Source organism: Oryzias latipes, chromosome 11 (genome assembly GCF_053564925.1).
Source record: "Oryzias latipes strain Hd-rR chromosome 11, Olatipes_Hd-rR_3.1".
Classification (NCBI taxonomy): Eukaryota; Metazoa; Chordata; class Actinopteri; order Beloniformes; family Adrianichthyidae; genus Oryzias; species Oryzias latipes.
In genome coordinates this window covers 541015-560111 of record NC_136247.1, presented here as the reverse complement: position 1 = coordinate 560111, position 19097 = coordinate 541015, and the positions used below count along the sequence as shown (strand labels likewise).

Here is a 19097-nt window from a genome sequence, read left to right as displayed (position 1 = left end):
ATAGGTAAAACAGAAACGTAACAAAATAAGACAGAAAAACCCTTCTAAAGTGAGGACCAAAAATATAATTTCCTTCAGTTTCCCTCTCTTGATCTCATGAAGTGAAGTCACACAAAAAATAATAACACATCATCACATTACACAATAACAAAACATATCAGCAGGTCCACATGACCTGAAAGCTGTGGACTCAAGCCCGCACAATCTACAACACGGAAGCAATGAGAATTTCAAAGGTGATATTGTCAAGCCATGAGCGTGCAAGTAAAAAACCTGCCAGAGCATTGCCTAATCCATTTTTGAGAAACAATCAGTATACATTCAGACAGGAACATTCTTGTATATTATAGTATAAAAAGTATAAAAATATAAAAAGAGAGCAAAGACAATCAAAATAACACTTCCTGTATGAAAAGAACACCTGGAATTAAGGGGAGAAATTGAGACATATTAAGGCAGAACAAAAATCACACAGGCAACGAAAGAGTAAAAATAGAAATGTTAAACATGACATCAAGCGTAATTCAGAAAATTTCTTCCATGTCCTCCATGGGGGTCCCATCGGAGAAGCTGCGATTCATATGGCCCACATAAATAAGAATAGCAATATTCTTAGTTAATATTCTTAGTTAGTTAGTTAGTTAGTTAGTTAGTTAGTTAGTTAGTTAGTTAGTTAGTATTGCAACAAAATCCAAAAAGTCATTCAGGGCCTTGACCACTCGTGTCCTCCTCCTGCATGTCCCACAAGCTCTGGCAAGCTTGGACCTGGCCTCCTATGGACTTCTGAATGAGCCTGGTAATTATTATTCCATCTGACACATGTGATACAACAGAACGTTTGAAAAGAGCTTGGGGTGTCTCCCCAAGATGAGTCTGATGTGGATCTAAATATCGATTAGGGTTAGGGTCAGAAACTTAAAAAATAAAACAAGAACAAAAGACAATAATAAAATAAAAAAATGACAAAACACGACAAGACAAGAATAAAAATGCACAGAAGAGATGTGATGGAAATGTCCACCACATTGTCCTCTCCATAGTCTGCTTCTCCTCGTGCTGTTTTCATGGAAAACATAGGTGGGAGTATGCAAATTCAAGATAAAGACAAGTTTATTAGGGGCTGTCGTCTAATGACCCATGTGGTGGATTCTAACTCCACCAGCATTACTTATCACCTCAGGACAGTGTGGTAAAACCCCTTCATCCTTGCTGTGGATGAGATAACCAGATGAACAGACACACAAAGCTCTAAAAAGGTAAAAAGGTCTATCAAAATTAACATTTAAACCTTCTTTCTAAACAAATACATTTAAACGATGATAATTGAAACAAATTGAAACAAAGATAATTGAAACCATGATAATACTAAAACAATTTCCTACAACGAATCATTAATACCTCTTTCCACCCTCTCTTGGCCTGGGGGAAACCCCAGGACACTAATTAAGTGAAACCATGCAGATTTAAACAAAGATAAGGCACAAACACATAAACCAGACCAATAAAAAGTAAAAACATAAAAACAACAAACGGGTGTGTGCACCGGTAAGGTGAACAGGCGTCCTGTCCACATTCCAGTGAAATAACCACATGAAGAAATGAAACCACTTATTGTCGTTGGCGTACAGCCGTAAGGTTAGTCACACCCTCGTCATTTATCATCAACCTCAAGGGGTCCATGTGTTTCACAAAACAAAGAAGTGTCTACTACAACCACAAGAAAATCAACATGTCCAAACTATTTCCCGATGTGTATGCTCCAAATAAGACATACTACGCTCTATATACAGTGAAAAACCTGTGCTAAAAACAGTTCTGCCTAAAAATGAGACTTCCCTTCTGCTAAAGTGCAAATTCCTGTTACATTTCAAAACTCAAACATACAACTGCAACAGAATATCTTTTATTACTCACAGGCAGGTTTCAATAGTCGGTGCTGCTAGCTGCTACCCTCTAGTAGCACAACATCCTGTCAGAGAGACTTGCAAACAGTGACTGAAAATGCCAGGAAATTTTATTAACACCTATGTACTAAAATGCGAATAACTGTCTGCTATTTTCACGTAATGGAATGCAAAAATAAGGGTTTGCTAAATCAATGGCAGTGAACAACACACATTGTTGAGCTAAAGTTGACAACATGCAATATGGATCAGGAACGGGTAGAACTAGAGTAATAGTGACATCATTAACAGTCCTTAAATCATATGCCATGCAATAAATTTTAACATCTGCTTTCAAGACCAGTCTAAAAGAAGTACTACGAAGAATGTGAATTCTACACCAGAGTTCCACAAACCAGTCCAAGTTTCCTCTGTCCCTTCATCTGCATCCTTCACCAGCATTACTGAGGTCTAAAAACTTGTGCTCCTGCAATTACCTGAAGCACCACTAGGGAAGCGTGGAACATGAACCAACAGCAAATGAACCTGTGGACCATGAAGCATCAGAGAGCGTGGTTAACAGCACCTCTGCATCGTCATGATCTGTCTTCTGTCTGCTGCGATGTTTGTCAATACAGAAATGGTCCAGAACTCAGGAATTTGTCGTTGGATGGACGGTTAACCTGTACATTTTTATCGAGGGGGGAAAGTGAACACCTGAAAAAACACAATTCTACCAATGTGTTGTTAATGTCCTGCTTAGTCTAATTCTATGTGAGATACAGCTGTGTCTGACAGCTAGTACCGTTGCATGTGTGAGTGTATTAATGCACAATAAACCGCTTACCCTGAGGGCAACTATATGTTAGTGTAGGTCAAATGCCACGTGTGGCCTTCTACCTGCTGAAATACTGCCTGGTACTGTTAATCATAGAGTGTACAGGTCAGACCATTCGGAGGCGGAAATCGTCAAGGACAAGAGTCGTGGCTTTTAAAACTGAAATCCACAAACCACCTGGCTTTTCAGGGGCCTCTGGCTCCAACAATGTCCAGTAAATGTCTGCCATGGAGGTTGGCTGTGGTTGAAGGGGACCACTGTCCCTCATCTTGTGTGGCACGGTATCGGATCAGAACATGTTCATTCTGGAAGGTGATCCGTCTCCCATCTGGAGAACATAAAATGCTGGTTCCTCTGAGTTTGAAAGAGACCATGGCTCCCGCATCACCAAGTGTCACTGTCCTGTGTTGCCACCCCTGTGATTCATGCTTCGGCGGAGGAGGGGGTCTGGAGTGGTCGTGGGTACTATCCATTTCCACCACGCCCTGGTGTTGAATACCTTGTAGAGGCATAGATGAAGCATACATCTCCCACTGCTGCAGGTGGGGTCCCCTGGGTGGCCCATGTCTCCCAGGCCTTCTTGCCTTGTCACTTGTCTTTGGCCTCCGAATGGCTGAGCATAACACGTCATTGCTAATGTTCCTGAGGGCATAAAACTCAAAATTCATGTTATTATTTTTTAAACACCATTTATCATGTGTGGATTTTTCAGCTGCTCAACTCCTCCCTTTCTCCTTTCTATTACCTGCAAATGTGCAGTAATACTTTACATGATTTGAAGTAGTTATCTTAACCTCAGGGTCAGTCACCTTTGACTCGGCCCCCTTCTGGCTAACTGAGGTCCTTCGGGGGAGGTGTGAACATCTGCTCATGCTCTTGTACCCCTTAGGCAGAAGAATGTTCTGCATGAAGATTTATGAGGGTTAAGGAGGGGTCTGGACTTCACTCTTATCTGGGCTGCCTTTCCTGCAAACATAAAGTTATGTGCTTCTAAGGACAAAAATTTAGAAAAATCATTAGTGTCCTGTTCAGGTTAAATGCCAACACCGTGGCTGCAAAAGTCAGTTGATCAGCGATAAAAGCCTATTCAAGAAAAAATCCCTAAATCTGTCTGTGACCAATATAACGGGTGCGGAGCAAAAATGTTCAAAAAATACACTTTCTTAGACACATTCTAACAGCTATTTATTCAGTTCTTTATCAAAAAAGCAAGATCAATTGAGCATTACAGTTTAACATTAACACCCTTAGTTCGACTTGTCCTGAAGGGCTTGCTGGTCCTAATAAGAATCTACATAATTGCTAAAAATAACAATCTGACCAATCCAAACTTTTCCTTAAAGCTGCAGAACCTACAATTGCTAAAATACAGTAACATCTTTATCTTTCAAACTTGAATGCAAACCAAAACTGAGTGCCTCTTAGTACTAACCACCACAGTTCATACTGTGGCAGCTGATCGCAAAAATTCTACAAAGTGTAAATGTTCTAACACACAAAATGTCCTTTATACTACAGCACTTTTACGACCTGCATATCATCCTACCATCCTCCATGCCACAGATGGGAACTGCTTACAAAGGGGAAAAAAAAAAGGGGGGGTGTTACATGGGGGTCATGTCATATAATTGCTCCTTCTGCCTGCTCACAATTAAAACACTTCTCTTACACTGTTATGTAAGGCTTTTATTCCAATACTGTTGCTGAGCTCAGAATAATCGTTAGCAGACATTCGGACTCCATAATCATCAAAGCTCTCCTAATTTCTATTACCTTTCAACATCTTCCACTGTCCATGTTCTATATACAAAATTGTGTACCTTTCATTCTGACCATCATGGGGATTAGGAATTCCAATTAGTGTAAAATGGATGTTACAACATTGGGTAATGGTTAAACCTCCTCAAATAGTTTTGGGTGGAGCTGCACTCTTCCCATCAACCTCTGCTCTTTGTCACCTAGAAGATGACAGCACCAACCTCTTTCTGTGAAAAATGAACTGCTTTAAACTTTCTATTCTCCTAATTCTTTATTCAGTTTTCCTTATTTAATCAAAAAACACAATTCACACTCTAAACCACAACAGGTTTGTTAAAACACAGACAATCAAGACGCAGACAATAACTTCTAACAATTTTCTCAAAACCAAACCAAAAGACAAAACAAATTAGGTACCTTACACATAAACAAAATACAAACAAAACCACCAGTCATGTGCTTCACATTCAAACATTCACAGCTGTGCACTTCACAAAAATCCTAGCGATCTGGGAAATATCAAAACAAACATATAAACAAAATCAAACATTGCAAACATTCTGTTTTAAGGGAGTCTGAGTCTAAACGAACCAAATGCTTATAACTAATTCCAATAAAACGTCTTTGAGCAAAACTGAACTAAATCTTGGTAATTGGGAAATACAAATAAATGAGAGAAAGATATTCAAAATACAAAAACCGAAATAATTTCAAAATTATTTTACCCAAACTGTATTAGACCTACATCACCGTAAAAATATGTTTCTTCCAACCGAAACCGCTTAAATGAGTTTTATTTTATTTATTTATTCTGTTACCGTGTACTCACAACAGACGTCATAACCACGCTCAATAATGACAAACCCTGCCAGTATTATACCACAAATTAGACCACAAATTCTTCAGATTTGTTCGCAAACGTTTAGCGTGTTCCGCCTTTCTGGTCTGTAGGGACGCTGTTACGGCGACCACGTGGTACGAACAAAGCCAATCATAGACATCGATACATTCGAAAGCAACTAAAACCTCCATTGGTTCATTCGACGTAAGCAAGATGGCTGCGGCCATAGAAAACACAATAAACAAGGAAATGTGGAAATAAAGTTAAAATTCACAGATTTCAAACACTTTTTCATCCCATACTTTCCAAACTCTCATACATTTCATTCCATTCATCCACATTCAAGTCATTTTCACCGCTGTTGTCAAGTCAAATCGTCACCGTCGTCTGTCGTCGTATTGTCTTTTCCACCCCAGTCGTATTTTGTCCGGACAAAATGCATCATATACCTCATATTTTCTCATATTTCCCTTTCATGTTAATTTCGAATCCTTCTTTGGTCACTCTCCATCTAAAAAAATAATTTGTCGAGGCCACTGCCTCATTAGTATCTTTCAAATTACCTAACCGCGCAACAATTAGCTCCTATACTACACTGTTTTTACGCCTTGGGCGTCTTTAGGACAAACAGACGGAAACCTTCTGTATTTTAAATACATTACCTCAAACACAACCGATAAACCTAGGACTTATACCTTTTCTCTACTGTTGTTGCACACTTAGTGTCGCGAACTAACAGTCAACCATCCCTTTAAGGTTCGGGTCAACCTAACGGGGCATGCTTCTTCTCCCAGTCACTCGGCTTCTTCTTTAATTTAAGCTTAATCAATATATAAAATTTCACAACAGGTTTGCTCACCTTTGTGTTGTTACGAGGCCTCTGAAGGAGTCGACCGCATGGGAGGAACCTAGCATCCCCTGACGTACGCCGAAAGTCTCAGATTCTACGTAAAATACACCACTATAAATTCCGGTCCGGCTCGGTCCACCCCGACTTCACGTCTCGGGATCACCAAAATTGTTGGAAAAAATCTTTCGCTCTGAGATTTTTCCACGCGTGTTCTAATAGTCGGGAGAGATAAAAGACCAGGATTCCGCCGGATAAAGTTACAGAAGGTTTATTCCCTAACAAAAGTTCTAAGACAGAATTAAAACAGATCTGGGTCCTCATTTTAGAAGGCCTACCAAACGCAAGAAGTTACAGGCGTTTTACATGAAAGGCCACAAGAGAGAAGACAATAAAATTATGCTCTGCTCAGACTTTTAAAGAAGATTTGGGCTTCCTCCTCCCGTGGAAAACATGACGTCGAATCTCCGCCCTGGAACACTCGGATTGGCTGACAGATAGTCCGCCTTCGTCCATCCGCCAATAGTCGATGGTCCTTCTTGAATCTAGTCCACACCCTCACGGAGACACGTCCACAGTGACATCTGGTTTCCTTCAGATATGTCCATCAAAAATCAGATTGACGGCAGGAACTGCAAGAAGCCTCTGGGTCAAAGTTCAGTCTTTTGTTCTTCCCTTGGCACCGGACATCTAGAGAGGTTCTCACAGATATAATCGGTTCCAGAGATGGTTTGAATGAGGATGTTGTCTTCACTACTGCTGACTTTTGTTAAACAACACCTAAAAGGTCAACATCCCCCTCCTCTGTAGAGGAAGGGGTCGCAGCTGCAGTCCATAGGTCACATCTCAGGAATGTGAGGTCAGGATGCACAGAGTTCAGTTAAAGCACACACTTAAGCTATGGAATAAACTTCAAGTGATATAGGTAAAACAGAAAACGTAATAAAATAAGACAGAAAAACCCTTCTAAAGTGAGGACCAAAAATATAATTTCCTTCATTATGCTCAAAGACTGTCAAGTACTGAGAAACAAATGGCCTCCTGGACTCATAACTCATGTGTTCCCGAGCAAAGATGGCAAAATATATTCTGTAGAAGATAAAGTTGCCAAATCAGATGGTACAAGGTGCATTACTAGACTTATTTCTGAGGTTGTCCCTTTGGTTCCTTCATAAGACGTACTGGTTGTTTTCTAATCCTTAAAAGTGGCATTTGTTCATGCCAGGCGGGAAGTGTTCTGTTATGAGTGAAAGTTATAGTGTTTTGTGAATGTGTTTTAAATCTTCTGTTCATAGACTGATTATTTTGAACATGTTTTTGGAGACATTTAGCGGTTGCGCCAGGTGTTGTTGTTCAACACGTTTATTTGAAGAAACTTTATTGAAAAGTGCACATATAGAAACAGAAAGAATTTCTCTAGTATGCAGGCACTTTGTTGTGACAGTGGAAAGAATTTGCTGCATACGTCTCAAGTCAGAAGTTGCATTCATAATTTTGGGACTTTTGATTTTTGGTAAAAAGAAATATGTTTATCAGTCTATCATTTTTGAGTTTTGTACAGTTATGATGCAATGCTATACATATATATATATATATATATATATATATATATATATATATATATATATATATATATATATATATATATATATATATATATATATATATATATATATATACATTAATTGTATTGATCATTTGCTTCACCCTTTTAAATATCATTAAACCTGCTGACAGCGTCCGACAGCCTCCAGAGCCGTGATATGAGAAAGGTGTTCAAAGGCTCCTGCATTGGACATGCATGAAACAGCACAATGATTATGTTCTATTTAAGGCTCAAGTTTCTGAGGTTCTGTCTCGGATGTCCTGTTTCGAGTTTGTTGTAGTCTTGGCATTAAAGCCTTTTACTATGACCACGGATCTGTGTAATTTCTTTCTGCTCCTGTCTCCCCTGATCCCCTGTCACACTACTACTGCTGCAGCTGGTAGTGGCAGCCTCCTACTTTCTCCGCAGTGGCCTCCAACTCTGAAAACTTTTGAGGCTCCTTCAAATATTAAACTACTGTCTGATGATTTTTGCTTTTCATATAGGAGTTTGAGAGCTGAATTTTTTAAACTAAACTAAATTGAATTGAGAAACTCAATGTATCTGTGTCCAACCTGAATGTTCTGCATGTTTTTTAAATAGGGGTGACCCAAAATATCGATATGGTGATATATCGCGATATTTAGTCCCGCGATTGACGTCTTCATCAAGTATCGACCTTTTATTTACGTTTAAAGACCCTGTAAAACATTATATTAACCATCCTTTGGTAAGACAATTCTTCGGAGGGTCGATAGGGGGCACTCTTTGCAAGATTGGCTGTTGCGGGCGGACGAAGAAGAATACACATTCAAACAAAGATGACGGAGGGGAAAAACGAGAAGTGAGAGCAGCAATTTAAAAGACGCGCCGGCAGCATTGAAGCTGCATCACCCAGAGTTGTGTGAGAAAGCCGTGGCTGTTGCTGGCCTGAAGCCGACACAGCCCGGCGAGGATACCTTTTTCCAGACGAAGCTACCGCGGTCTTCTGCGAGACAGAGCAGCTGCAATAACGAATGGAGAACGGTCTTCGTGCAGCGAGGTGGAGAACGAGGAATTTCGGTTTTCATTGAATGCAGTAGAGCCACGCTTTGACATTCCCTCTCAGAAATACTGAAAAAAGGATCCCTGCGCTGTACGGCCAGACCAGAGTTACGGTTGAGATGGAAACGGAAGAAAGAGAGGCATCCCTGCCCTTAGACCCCCCTTCTCCTCTATGTAGCGATAGACGAGCGCCGTCTTGACGCTAAAAAGCCTGTGGTTCTCTAGAAAAACATGAACATATGAACATGCATCACATGCAGCTTCTGCCCAATCGTGTTGTTCACAAAGATGTTAACTTTTAGATGCACTTTAAGTTCTCCTTGTATTTTATCCCTGGTCATTTATTTTGAAAGCAGTTTAAGTCTTAATAACTTAAAGGAAAGTTCCTAGCTACTTGATTTTTTTTTCTGGGAGAATTTTATTTTTGTTTCCACCACATTTACACTGAATGGTATCATTTATTTTTGAAAAAATACCAATGTGCCTGGCAGCTACTTGACTTATTCATTTTTTATCCTGTTTAAGCAATTTTGTACTAAATAATGGCACTGCTGCACATGTTCACTATTGTTTAAACCAAATTTTACCGATATTTCCAAATGAAAATTGTCATTGTTTGTCAAAGACAGAGTATTACTGATTTCATCAATGTTACACAAAAGTCTGTTATTCATTACACCAAATAGGACACAAGTTGTTTATTATCATGGTGTTTAAAAAATAAATGGGGAAATATTTTCCAAAAAACTGTTTTTCAAGTTCTTCTTTCTTAAAGTTTGATATATCGTGAGTTGTCAGGGATGAGATCTATCGACTACCACAATATCGAAATATCGTGATAGTATCGTTATCGTGAGCAATGTATCGCAAATCGTATCGTATCGTGAGGTACCCAGTGATTCCCAGCCCTAATTTTTAATACTTTTGGATTTCTTGAGAAAGGCCAGCTGAGCAAACAGATGTGAGCTGAAGGCCTCTTGTATTGGACATATTTTACTGTTACAATAGGAGGTTATAAGTCTTCTTACTCACAAGGTGAATATTTGTATAAACCTCTTTTATCTTAGACACAATTATGTTTGTAAACATTTCTAGTTGGATGATTAAAAAGTAGGAGGTGGTAGAATTACAAAGCAACACGTTGCTGGGGGTTTATTATTATTAGGTTTAAATGCAGATGTTAGTCAAAATGCCAGTTTTTCATGACAAGTAGTATAAGTAAAGAATAGGGGTGTTACAAATAATGAAATCAACTTCTGTTCCTATGATCGAACTATACTTTTTTGTCTGAGGCAGAATCAAATCGAATCGACCTACACCATTAGAAAATCATTTCAAAATTAGATAAATCGACAATCAATTTGGAAAATATTATTTGGATTGAAACATGGTTGTTGTGGTTTGGGTTCTATTTTCCTTTAATTCCGCTTCCTGTCTTATTTTGAATGTTTCTTCCTACATTTTTTTAGTTTGAGTTTTACTTCCCTGGTCCCAATCTCCCCTGATCGTTGTCACCTGTGTCTCGTCAGTCCTGTTTGTATATGAATGAAACAACTCTAAAGTCGGTAGCGGTTTTTTTCTATATTATTTCAACCTTTCTTGCTTTATTTTTCTCTCTGAGCTGTATGTGACGACGTCTCTGGTCTCTGTTCTGTCGACCAGGAGTTGGTGTTTGGCTCCTCTGGAGTCTCTACCAATGCCCTTCTGTGTGTTGCTCATATATTGATCCATGTGCCTATTTATCTTGGTTGCAATGATGCCTGACATGAGCTTCCATGTTGTGGACAGACAGGTTATTGGCCGGTAGTTGGACGGGACTGCGCCCTTTGAGGGATCCTTCTGGATCAGGATCGTTCGCCCTTCCGTTAGCCATTCGGAGTGAGTCTCATCTCTTAGCAGCTGGTTCATTTGTGCTGCCAGGTGGTCGTGGAGTGCGGTGAGTTTCATTAGCCAGTAGGCATGTATCATGTCAGGGCCCGGTGCTGTCCAGTTCTTCATACCTGAGACTCTTTCTTGGATGTCAGCCACTGTGATGGTTACTGGATTCTGTTCAGGGAGGTTGCTATGTTCCTTTCTCAGAGAGACCAGCCACTGGGCATTGCTGTTATGTGCTGCCTCTTTCTCCCATATGCTTTTCCAGTACTGTTCAGTTTTCAGCCTTGGTGGGTCTGCTCGGCTGTTTTGACTCTGCCACTGAGCGTACACTTTTGTAGGCTGAGTTGCGAAGAGCCTGTTTATTCGTCTGGCTTCATTGTCTCTTGTGTACCTCTTTAGGCGGCTGCTCCAGGCTAGGAGACTTTGTTTGGCAGTTTCCAGTGCTTCAGGTATGGACATCTGTCTGTATCTCTTAGGTACTTGCTTTCTCATTGTGCCTCTTTGAGCCTCTGTCAGATACTCACATCCTTCCGAGTTGCCTTGATTTTGGCCTCTAACCGTTGCTTCCATGGTGGGTATTGTTTTCTCCCATGGTTACTCTTATAGCCAAGCATCTCAAGGATCACTGCTGCTGAAGTGTAGACCAGTTCATTGGTTTCTGTGATGGTTGTGGTAGGAATTGTCCTCAATGCTTCATTCACAGTTTCCAGTAGACTTTCAGGCGGTACATCACGTAACCGTTGTAGCTTGTGTCGGGGTTGCCTAGTGTTCATTGTAGAAATGATCTTGTCTTTCAGGTCAGTTGCTGCCTCGCTCAGCGTAACTGTGGTTGTTGGGGCTGTGTACCCAATCTCAGGGTGGGAGTGTGGTATAGCCTCCTCTCTGACCTTTTGTTCTGGCTTTCCCGTGGTATTGCCATTGCATTGTAGCGCTTCAATCTCAAGTTGTGACAGGAGTTGCTGTTTGTGAATGTTAGAGCATGGGCTAACAGATGTTTGGCAGTTAGCCTTGATTGTGGGTTTATATATGTAATATATGTATATGTATATATATATATATATATATATATGTATATGTATATATATATATATATATATATATATATGTATATGTATATATATATATATATGTATATGTATATATATATATATATATATGTATATATATATATATATATGTATATATATGTATATATATGTATATATATATGTATATATATATATATATATATGTATATATATGTATATGTATATATATATATATATATATATATATATATATATATATATATATATATATATATATATATATATATATATATATATATATGTGTGTGTGTGTGCATACATATGTGTATGTCTTTTGAAGCTTGCTGTCTCAAAAATGCCTCACATGCCGAAGAAGTTTAGGCTCCCCTAAACTAGTGTTTATTTTGTCGGTCTGTTTCTAGAAGTCTGAGGACCACTTGATGTTTTTGATTGCGGTGCCCACCGCTCTCTTCCTGTTCCTGTCCATCTTTATCTTCGTCTGCATTGAGTCCGTCTTCAAGCGGATGCTGCGCCTCTTCTCCCTACTCATGTGGGCCTGTCTCGTCACCATGGGTTATGTGTTCATGTTCTCAGGAGGACGACTCAGCCCATGGGATCAGGTAGGTTTGTAATCAAAATCAATAGCACATCGAATGTGTGTTTGAGTGAGTAAGTGAGTTTGGGAGTGAGAAAGGGGACGGAGGGAGGGAGTGATTGAATTAGTGCATGAGTTAGTAAAGTGGTCGGCAACCGGCGGCTCCGGAGCCGCATGCGGCTCTTTCATACCTGTGCTGCAGCTCTCTGTGTTTAAAAAAAAATAACTATCATGTCAGGTACTGCAAGCAGGCAGGAGGGAGACGGCAGCGTGAACGTGCGGAGGGGCGTGTCTGTGAACGCCGCACAGAATTTTGAATGGAAAGTTTTTCTGGAAAGACAGTCAGTGGCGATCTCGTAGGGGGGGCACATCCCTCTAGACTAAAACCACCCATTTCTATGTAAAATTAATAAATTTTGCGTTATGGCGCCCTTACTATCCTGTCACCTTGCTGCTACGATGACCGTATGTTGCGCTGTCTGTGTAGAACACGCTGGACGGGGGGGTTGCACTCGGTGGAAAACAACGAACAGGTAGAGAGGCGGGGGCTGGGCTTGGACTCACCGCTTATGATTCCAGACCCGCAACAAACTAACAGCTGCTTCCTAATAAAGAATAGTTGTCATCCATTAAATTAATAGAATTTATTGGGTTTACTGGATTTAAAAAAAAATAAGTAGACAGGAATCTGCATCAAAGTGAATTTGTTTCCATCATCTCACTCATCTTAACTCTGGGTGTTTGACAGACAGAAAAGTCTATTCAAGGTTGTGAAAAATGGACAAAAGATCAAAGGAAACATCACGCTCATATTGAATACAAAAAATAAAATCAATAATTGAATGAATATCCTGACAGCATTTTGAGTCAATACAAGTATTGCCAAATAAACTATCGCGATATATCGGCAAAAACATTTTTTCTAACACATCTAGTGTTGTGGCTCCCTGTGCTTTCATCTCAGTTGGAAACTGATCCAAATGGCTCTTTAAGTGGTACAGGTTCCCGAGCCCTAAGTTAGGGTGTGAGTGTGTGAGTGAGTGAGTAAGTGAGTAGCACTTTTTTCATTTAAATGAATCAATACATCAAGTAAAAAATTAATGTAAATTCTCACACATGAGCTAAACAAAAATAATTTCTTTGTTGCATTTGTATTCATTTGCTTATTTCTATTTTTTAGATTTAGCTGCATGAAACCGATTCTAACTTTTGTCTTCTTTTTTGTAACTGCGTGCAGGCCTTGCCATTTATTGTGTGAGAAAAGATATAACTTTTGAGCAAAAGATGAGAAAGAAATTAAGATAAACCTTTATTAAACCAGAAATGCGGTGAACACAGAACAGTGGAACAGCAAACGTCTTGGTTAACTGGACTGATTGTGTCTTTTGAGAAAATAGCAAGTCTGATGGTATAATTTCATATTAATTACATGTATTTCAATGTGTCCCTTTCAGCCCACACTGGCCATGAAATAAGGAAATATGTCATGAAATATTTAAATGTGCAATCTCCTGGACATACTGGCCAGCTTGTGCCCCTGGATCTGAGGAAAGCACAATACACTGAGCGGTGACCAGGTCCAAAAATGTTTAGAAATGAACCATCATCCAGGGTGCTCCTGCGTTGTCTGACTAGAAAGATGCGAACAGGTGCAGGTGACAGTGTTTTCTCCAAATGTGCCTAGCAAGCCTTCTTCATAAGGTTTGTATTCTTTGTCCCAGAAATTTTGTCTCTGGATTACGATGTTGCAGTAAGGTGGGTAAAAATTTGGGGTGATAAATGGGGAAAAAATACTCAGATTGACCCAGAGCTCAACCAACTCAGTTGGACCATGCTTCATTTCTTAATTTAGATCAAAAGATCAATTTTAATTGGCAATAATAATTTAATAATTTGTGATTTTTCTCCTCCTGAAATTAATGTGAAAAGAGTTTATTGTCATATGCACAGTAAGAAACGCGTTTCCCTGTACAATGAAATTCTTTCTTTGCTGTCTGCTCCGAATGCCAAAAAGTATAGAGGAAACTGAAAAATTCACACACAACATACACACAAACACACACACAAGATGTGGAATGTCAAATTCTAAAAGTGCAAATGTGCAAAAAGTGATAATAAACAGTAGCGAACGATGAGGATGTGCAAGGGCGCGCATGGTGCAGTTTGTTGTTCCAGACTCCTGTCAGCTGTTGAGACCCTCCTGTACCTCCGTCCCGAGGGGAGGAGAGTGAACAGACCTCGTTGGTGAGTGGGGTCTTTGATGATGGAGGCAGCTCTCCTGCAGACCCTGCGTTTGTAGATGCTCTGCAGCGAGGGAAGAGGAGTCCTGGTGATCTTGGACGCAGTCTTCACCGCTCTCTGCAGGCGTTGGTGGTCCATGGCGGTAGAGCAGCCGTACCACATTGTGATGCAGCTGGTCAGGATGGACTCAACCACGCAGCTGTAAAAGTTACTGAGGATCTTTGGGGACATGACGAACCTCCTCAGCCGCTGATGAGCTTTCCTCACCAGCTATGACGTGCTGAGTTTCCAGGTGGACCCCCAGATATTTGAAGCTGCTCACCCTCTCCACTGCTCACCCTCTCCACTTCCAGACCCTGGATAAGAAGCGGCTGATGAGGGTTCCTTCTCTCCTTCCTCATGTCCACTATCATCTCCTTTGTCTTGTCTGTGTTGAGGGTGAGGTTGTTGTCCCCACACCATGTCACCAGACTGGCCACCTCCCTCCTGGGGAACAATGGTAGTGGTCTTGTAACAGGACGGGACGACTCTCTGGCTGACCGAGAGGTTGAAGATGGAGGTGAAAACGTCTGTCAGCTCGTTAGCACATGCTCTGAGGGCTCGTCCAGGAATGTTGTCCGGACCTGTCACCTTGCGGGTGTTGATCCTCCTCAGGGCTTTGCTTACCTGGGCTGATGAGACGACTGGTGGGGGTGAGGGGGTGTAATGGTCCAAAAGTGTATTGGTCCCTCCGTGTGGGGGAAGACGTCTCAAAGCAGGTGTAGAATGCATTGAGCTCATCGGACAGGCTGTCTGCAGCACTGATGGTGCTGGTGCTGCTTCTGTAGTCCGTGATGTCCTGCAGGGCCCCCCACATGCGGCCAGAGTCAGCAGTGGAATAAAAGCCATCCAGCTTCTCTCTGTACTGCCTCTTTGCTGCTGTGATGGCCTTTCTCTGGCCGTACTTCGCAGCTTTGTATTCAGACTCGTTGCCAGATGTAAATGCAGTGGAGCGAGCACGCAGTATGTGACGTACATGGCTGTTTATTTAGGGCCTCTGGTTAGGAAACTTCCTGACTTGGATGATGGGCATGATGTTTTCCACAGAAGTGCTGATTTATGCAGTCACATCGTCAGCATAATCCTGTATGCTGACAGAAGAAGAAGAGTCCTCCAGAGTGGCTGCAGCTTTAAACACATCCCAGTCTGTTGTCATGAAACAGTCCTGCAATGTGCTCTCAGTCTCATGGGTCCAGAGCTGAACCTGTTTGGTGGCTGGATTTGATTATTTGAGTCTTTGTCTGTAGGCTGGGTACAGAAACGAAGAGATGTGGTCCAAGTGTCCAAAGTGGGGACAGGGGGGGCCCTGTATGCACCCTTTATGTTGGTGTAAACATGATCCAAGATGTTCTTGACACAAGTGGGAATGTCTACATGCTGGTGATATCTGGGAAATATGGTCCGAGGATTGCACTGATTAAAGTCGCTCGCAGCAATAAAAACAGCATCAGGGTGAGCCGTCTCTAAAGCCCTGATGACGTCATGGAGCTCGCTGAGAGCCGCTGTAGAGTTGGCTCGCGGGGGAATATAAACAGCAGCTAAAAACACGACTGTAAACTCCCTTTGCAGGTAGTAAGGACGGCGCTTTAGCAACAAAAACTCCACATCAGGTGAATGTCATTGTATATATTTTCATGATTCTATCAAAGCAGGTTCTTAACCTTTTAGTTTGGAAACCTTTTAACTGTGATAACCCTAAGCAGGCCACAGGGAGCGGGACAGCACACAACAGTGTTGGTTGTCTCCATTTTAGAAATGAAAAAGAGAAGTAGCTTCATTATAGCAGAACATGTTTGGACCAATCAACAGTGGAACCCTAACCTTTTCATAAAACAGAACATGGCTGGGAAGATATGTCTCACTTCTCCACAGAGGACACCTGTGAATCAATTGTTTTGAAAATGGATTTGCCCCAAAGCTGCTTCTGGAGTCAGAGCAAGGGGCCAGGAGTTTGATGAAAAAGAGGGGAGTTTCCTCAGCATTGTCAGCATAGAAGTATATGAAAATACTGCCTAACAGAGCCCATTTCTGTATGCATGGACGCAAGATAGGTGTCACAAAACAGGCAGATGGCTGGATCCAGATGCAGCAGTTTTATTAGCTCAGCTAAAAGTCAACAAAGCTAAATCCGGGTCAGGCAAGCAGGGGTCAATAACAAACATAAGATCATCAGAGGAGAGACAGGGTAGTCAGGATCCAGGCGATAGTCAGGGCAGGCAAACAGAGTCAATAACAGGGTCAGGAGGCAGAAGCTCAGATCCTGATATAACCCTCGACAAGGAAGGCAGAGTGGCACAAACAATACTTTGTACTGAGCTTCAGTCAGTCACTGCAGAGCTTAAGTAGACTGTGGTTGACTGAGTGAATGAGGGTCAGGTGTGCGGCATCAAGAAAGTGTGCGCTGGGGTTGCTGGGAGATGTAGTGTGGTAATAACTCTGGAGATGGTTCCCAATGATGACCAGAGGGGGAGAAAGAGCTCCTACTTCTGACAATAGGTCCCACCATGAACAGTAAGCCAATCCAAAGATGAACATAATTCCCTCTGAAGACAACTAAGTAGTTCAAAGCTACAGGATTTAAATTACAGTTTTCACACAATCTGACCTTTTTCTGACCTCATATTCTTTCTCTTTTTGGAAGGAAGGATAATGGAACAGATGGAAGAGTTTATCAACATTGTTGCGATACTACTTTGTTTGACAAAAAGGAGCAAGTCTGTGTTTAAAAATCGATACTCTTTCATTTTTGTGTTTTTGTATTGTAAGATTATTTTATCTTCAAAACTAAATAAGGAAAACTGTTTGTATGTTGATGTGCCTCCGTGGGTTTCTGTTTCAAGACTCCTGTCAACCTAAAACAGGTGGCAGGATTTTAACAACTAATAGTGTGACTCTGCTGAAAGTGTGACTCCACTTTCTTCTTAACAGGAAGAGACAGACTGGCAGGAATGATCTGTGTTATGCTTAACAGAAAAATCTTTTTTGTATTTTGAGAGGCAAGAGTTTGATTTCTAAAGTTACTTGTATTGGACTGCATGTGTCAGCTCTTTTGCCTAACAGGAAGAAGGCCCTGGCTGGGTTCTTTCTGAGTGAAGTTTGAATGTTCTCCTAGTGCATGTACGTTTTTTTCTGGGCACTCTGGCTTCCTTCCACAGCTCAAAAACGTCTTGATGGGTGGATTGGTGAATCTTCCTGACGTCTTTGGTGTGATTGTGAGTGTGTGTGGTAGTTTGCTTCTGTCTGGCCCTGTGATAAACTCCTGAGTTTTGCAGGGTGAACCCAGCCTTGACCTGGAAGCAACTGGATAGGCTCCAGCATTCCCATGACTCTGAATGAGAAGGATGAATAGAGTTTCCTGTGTTGGCAGCTCTCGTATTTAAAATTGTCTTTTATACTAAACAAAGGAGCTAAGTACACATGTTTGTCTTTAAAGGAATTATTATAAACCCTTCTTGAATAGTATTTTTAGTCATGAGGTTAATTGTTTCACTTAAATACTTAAAAAATATTACTAAACACAGTTTTAGTTTTTTTGCCACTTAAATGGTTTGGAGAAATGAAAACCCATTCCAATGGAAACCACTTTTTAATTTTTTACTCTTAATTACTCTTTTTCCAGATGGGGAGAAACTTTTTTATTCTTTGTCAAGAATAAACCGCTCTGACATACGGAACCCTAAAGGAAACCATTGTAATTTACTTGCGTGAAAATAAGTTGCAGTTATTAAACTGTTTAATGCAACCTCTGTCTAATGGTAGCTTGGGCCGTGGACTACTAAGCAAGTGAATTATGTGGTTGTCAGAAACACTAATGTGATTTTTATGTAAGGTAAAAGAATTGTTTAGAAAACTGTGACAGCAGAAGTAACAGCAAAAACGGAGAGGAAACATGTCGTGAACTGAGTCAAATGCTCATACTGGTTAACTGAAACACTTGTCTAGCAGTTTCTAAAATTGCTATTCATGCTTAAAGAAAAAAAACCTAATCAGATCTATTTAGCCTCAAATGATTTAGCATAATTGTTGTTTTCGGTTTCAGGTGTCGTTTTTCCTTTTCATCGTGTTTATCGTCTACACCATGCTGCCTTTCTCCATGAAAGGGGCCGTTATCGCCAGTGGCATAACTTGCCTTTCACACACCGTCACCCTTAGCGTCTGTCTCACCTCCACTGCCACTAAACTGGAACCTCTCATTTGGCAGGTAAGACTGATTTTTTTCCTTGTTGTGGAAACCTTAGTTTGAAAACAATACTCTTCACTGAGAGCCGTGAATATTTACCAAAGTTTGTTGCAGACAGAAATGGGCAACCAGCTTCTTGTACAATTGAAATGAAGGATGTATTGATTTTTTTCTAATGAGGTTTGGTTTGTAAAAAAGTGGTCCATTTTGAAACCACCATGATTTACCATGACATTCAGGAACTTCCAGTGGAAGGAAAAAAAACAACTATACAGCAAACAATGGTGCATCACATTTCTGAAGCTGCTGCCACAATCTTTCAAAGAGTATGTTGATAATGCGA

The 19097-nt window shown here is 40.8% G+C and overlaps 1 protein-coding gene across 7 annotated transcripts in view; it reads left to right on the top strand.

The window, feature by feature from the left end:
* Window positions 1–19097, top strand: part of adcy2b (adenylate cyclase 2b (brain)) — a 110786-nt gene that overhangs the window by 13260 nt on the left and 78429 nt on the right. For 6 of the 7 annotated variants that reach the window (XM_078954517.1, XM_078954515.1, XM_023960300.2 and 3 more), the window contains 2 exons: window positions 12122–12319; window positions 18614–18775. In XM_078954517.1, coding sequence (XP_078810643.1) covers window positions 12122–12319; window positions 18614–18775 — 360 coding nt within the window. The remainder of the gene's footprint in view (window positions 1–12121; window positions 12320–18613; window positions 18776–19097) is intronic. The other variant, XM_023960301.2, reaches the window with a different exon arrangement.